General features: G+C 39.5%; 1 protein-coding gene across 1 annotated transcript in view; it reads left to right on the top strand.

Moving 5' to 3' along the window:
* zfyve26 (zinc finger, FYVE domain containing 26) overlaps positions 1-2,500 on the top strand; it is a gene marked incomplete in the record, with an annotated part of 85,176 nt that overhangs the window by 4,722 nt on the left and 77,954 nt on the right. The window contains 3 exon segments of the mRNA XM_014029582.1: positions 518-604; positions 902-1,033; positions 1,698-2,025. Coding sequence (XP_013885036.1) covers positions 518-604; positions 902-1,033; positions 1,698-2,025 — 547 coding nt within the window.

Genomic DNA, 2,500 nt, shown 5'->3' with positions numbered 1-2,500 from the left:
TTCTAATCTCTTTTTCACTCTTTCTCAATGCATTTCACTTTTTTCTTTTTTCTTCTTTTTCTCCAAAAAAAAAAAAAATATGGTGTGTTTGAGGAAATGGGAAAAATAGGTTTCATGGTGCAGTCGCACTTCCTGGTCACAAAACGTCTTGTAAATGTGCATATTATGGTAAAAATTATTCATCATTAAATGTGGTTTTAACATTACTTTTATAAAGTTTGAAGTCCGTGCTGTCCAATCAGCTCACTGTTTTTTACAGAAGCCCTGTGAAAGCATCACAGCTTTGCYGATCTCAGAGTGTTAAAAGAAAAATAAATTCCTGTATCCRCATCGTGATCCGTGCATGAAGCACAGCCTCTGTTTGCTGTRTTCATTCAGCAGAATGTCTCATTATATAACATGATTGCTGCCCTGATATGAAACCTGTTTGTTTGGGATTGATTAGTCTTCAGTACCACTGTCTTWTCATACATGTAGACTTTTTGTAAGTGTTTTTACTGTTTTTGTCTTGTTTCAGATTTCTCCTCACATCAAACAGGAACTGGAGTTCCTGCTCCTCCTGGAGGAGCTGGGGTCAGAGGGCATACCAGACACTGCTCTTAAAGTGTGTTTTATTATTATTCATATTCATTCATCATTACTACCTGCTGYGAAACTCTTTTACACATATTTATGTACAGTTTAATTTGCTGGTAGCTGAGAATCATGCAGGAACATGAGCTGTTAGTGTGACATCATGCCTGAGATACAACTCTGTCATTTCTCTAATAAGATGATTTTAGTCTAAAACTCTGAAATGAAAGGCAGCAGACTAAATGTATTTCTTCAAGGAATGCTAGTCTTTATTTTGATATTGACTCATGTATTTTTTTCTTTCATTAATAATAATTTAATGTTTCAGGAACTACATCAGGCTTTCTTGGTGTCACAGTTTGAGGAAAGAACAAATGTCRCTGCTGTCGAGTCTTCTCTTCAGATCCTGCTTGAGAAAAAGAAGCCAAGGCTTGCTCAGACGTTAGCACATTTTTTACAGGTAAACTCAAGCACAACTTGAATTTTACAGACGTTACTCAGCATACACAGGCCAGCTGACATTGTGCAGTAAAGCCAATGATAAATGTGAAAGTCCAGTTGAAATAACTCATTCTGTGTAAGATGGATTGGAAACACTTGAAACTGCTTCACTGTGTTGTTTTTAACCCTTCTTTCAAAATATAATCCACACATTTTGTGTGAATGCATATGCTGCATGCTGCTTCCCAAACCGAACAAATTATTCTAATAAATACATTGAACAGCATGAATATAAGTGTTTATATTTAACCCAGAGATATGGGATTCTGCAGAACCAGTTTGTCCATTCTCCTCTGAAGTCGTTCAGTGTTCAGACAAATGCCACTCACTGGATATATTTTCTTTTATGGAGCTTTCTCTTTATGCCACAGATGGTTGTGTACTCAAATCCAGTATGTTAGCAGTTTGTGATTTACTCAGACAAGGCTGTGTCGCTCCAACAACCACACCACATCCAGTGACTTCAGTCCTCTTTCTTCCTCTTTCTGTCTGGTTTGAACTTCAGTAAATCATTCAGCTGCTGCCRTGTGATTGGTTGATTTATCTCTTGTGTTAACRACCAGCTGAACAAGTGGAGCTGATACAGTGACTGATGAGTGTACCTGTACTTATATTCCCTATAGACTCAGCCTGCATGGACTGAAGGYTGTCCTCTGCAGTACATCTTCATCCAGCACCTGATGAAGCAGCTGGAGAGGCCTGGAAGCAGAGCTCGGAGGGTGGAGGAGGTTTACTCAGTGCTGGCTCTGGTACCATGGAGCCAGATGAGTAACAAACATCTGGAGRTGCTGTGTGAAGCTCTGTGGGCAGCCAGAGACGGACCTCTGACAGAGGAGAGGGTCCTCAGCTTGTTGCTCCGCCCTCGCTGTGACACACTGGTGACGGTGTACTGCTCCACAGCTCTGAGGCTGCAGAGAGATCATCTGCTGAGAAATGCACCTGAAACACAAGGTAGGAGGCTGCAAACACAACTTTACTTCTCACTCAAACACTAAAGCAGTTTAGTCTGTGTGCATTCATTAGTTGGTAATACTGACACAATCCCTCAGTGAACAGATTTGAATAAAACTCAAAGTWATCAGAAGCACATCTTTAAGTTCTGGAGTCAGCCCTGCAGGATGGCTGTCAGAGCTAACGGCTGGAACTCAGTCAAGTTTAAAGTTTCTGAAAATGTACTGTCCACTTTTTAAATATATAAAACAGTACCTAAAAATGCTCCAAACATCTTTGAGTCAGTTAAATTTTGTGCAGAATAATCAGGTTAAATCAAGAATTCAAGGATTTTTTGTTTTTTTCTTCATTCCAAATGAGTACAGAAATGAAAGATAGGCACTGAGGTCACAGTTACGAGCTAAATAGATAAATAAAATAAAATGTAGGGGTCACCTCGAGTGAAGAAACAAGATTTACTGCCTCGAAGCAGGCC

This window comes from Austrofundulus limnaeus, unplaced genomic scaffold (assembly GCF_001266775.1).
Source record: "Austrofundulus limnaeus strain Quisiro unplaced genomic scaffold, Austrofundulus_limnaeus-1.0 Scaffold922, whole genome shotgun sequence".
In the NCBI taxonomy this organism is placed as follows: Eukaryota; Metazoa; Chordata; class Actinopteri; order Cyprinodontiformes; family Rivulidae; genus Austrofundulus; species Austrofundulus limnaeus.
Note: the sequence above shows the minus strand (reverse complement) of the source record. Positions and strands in the feature narration are given on the sequence as shown.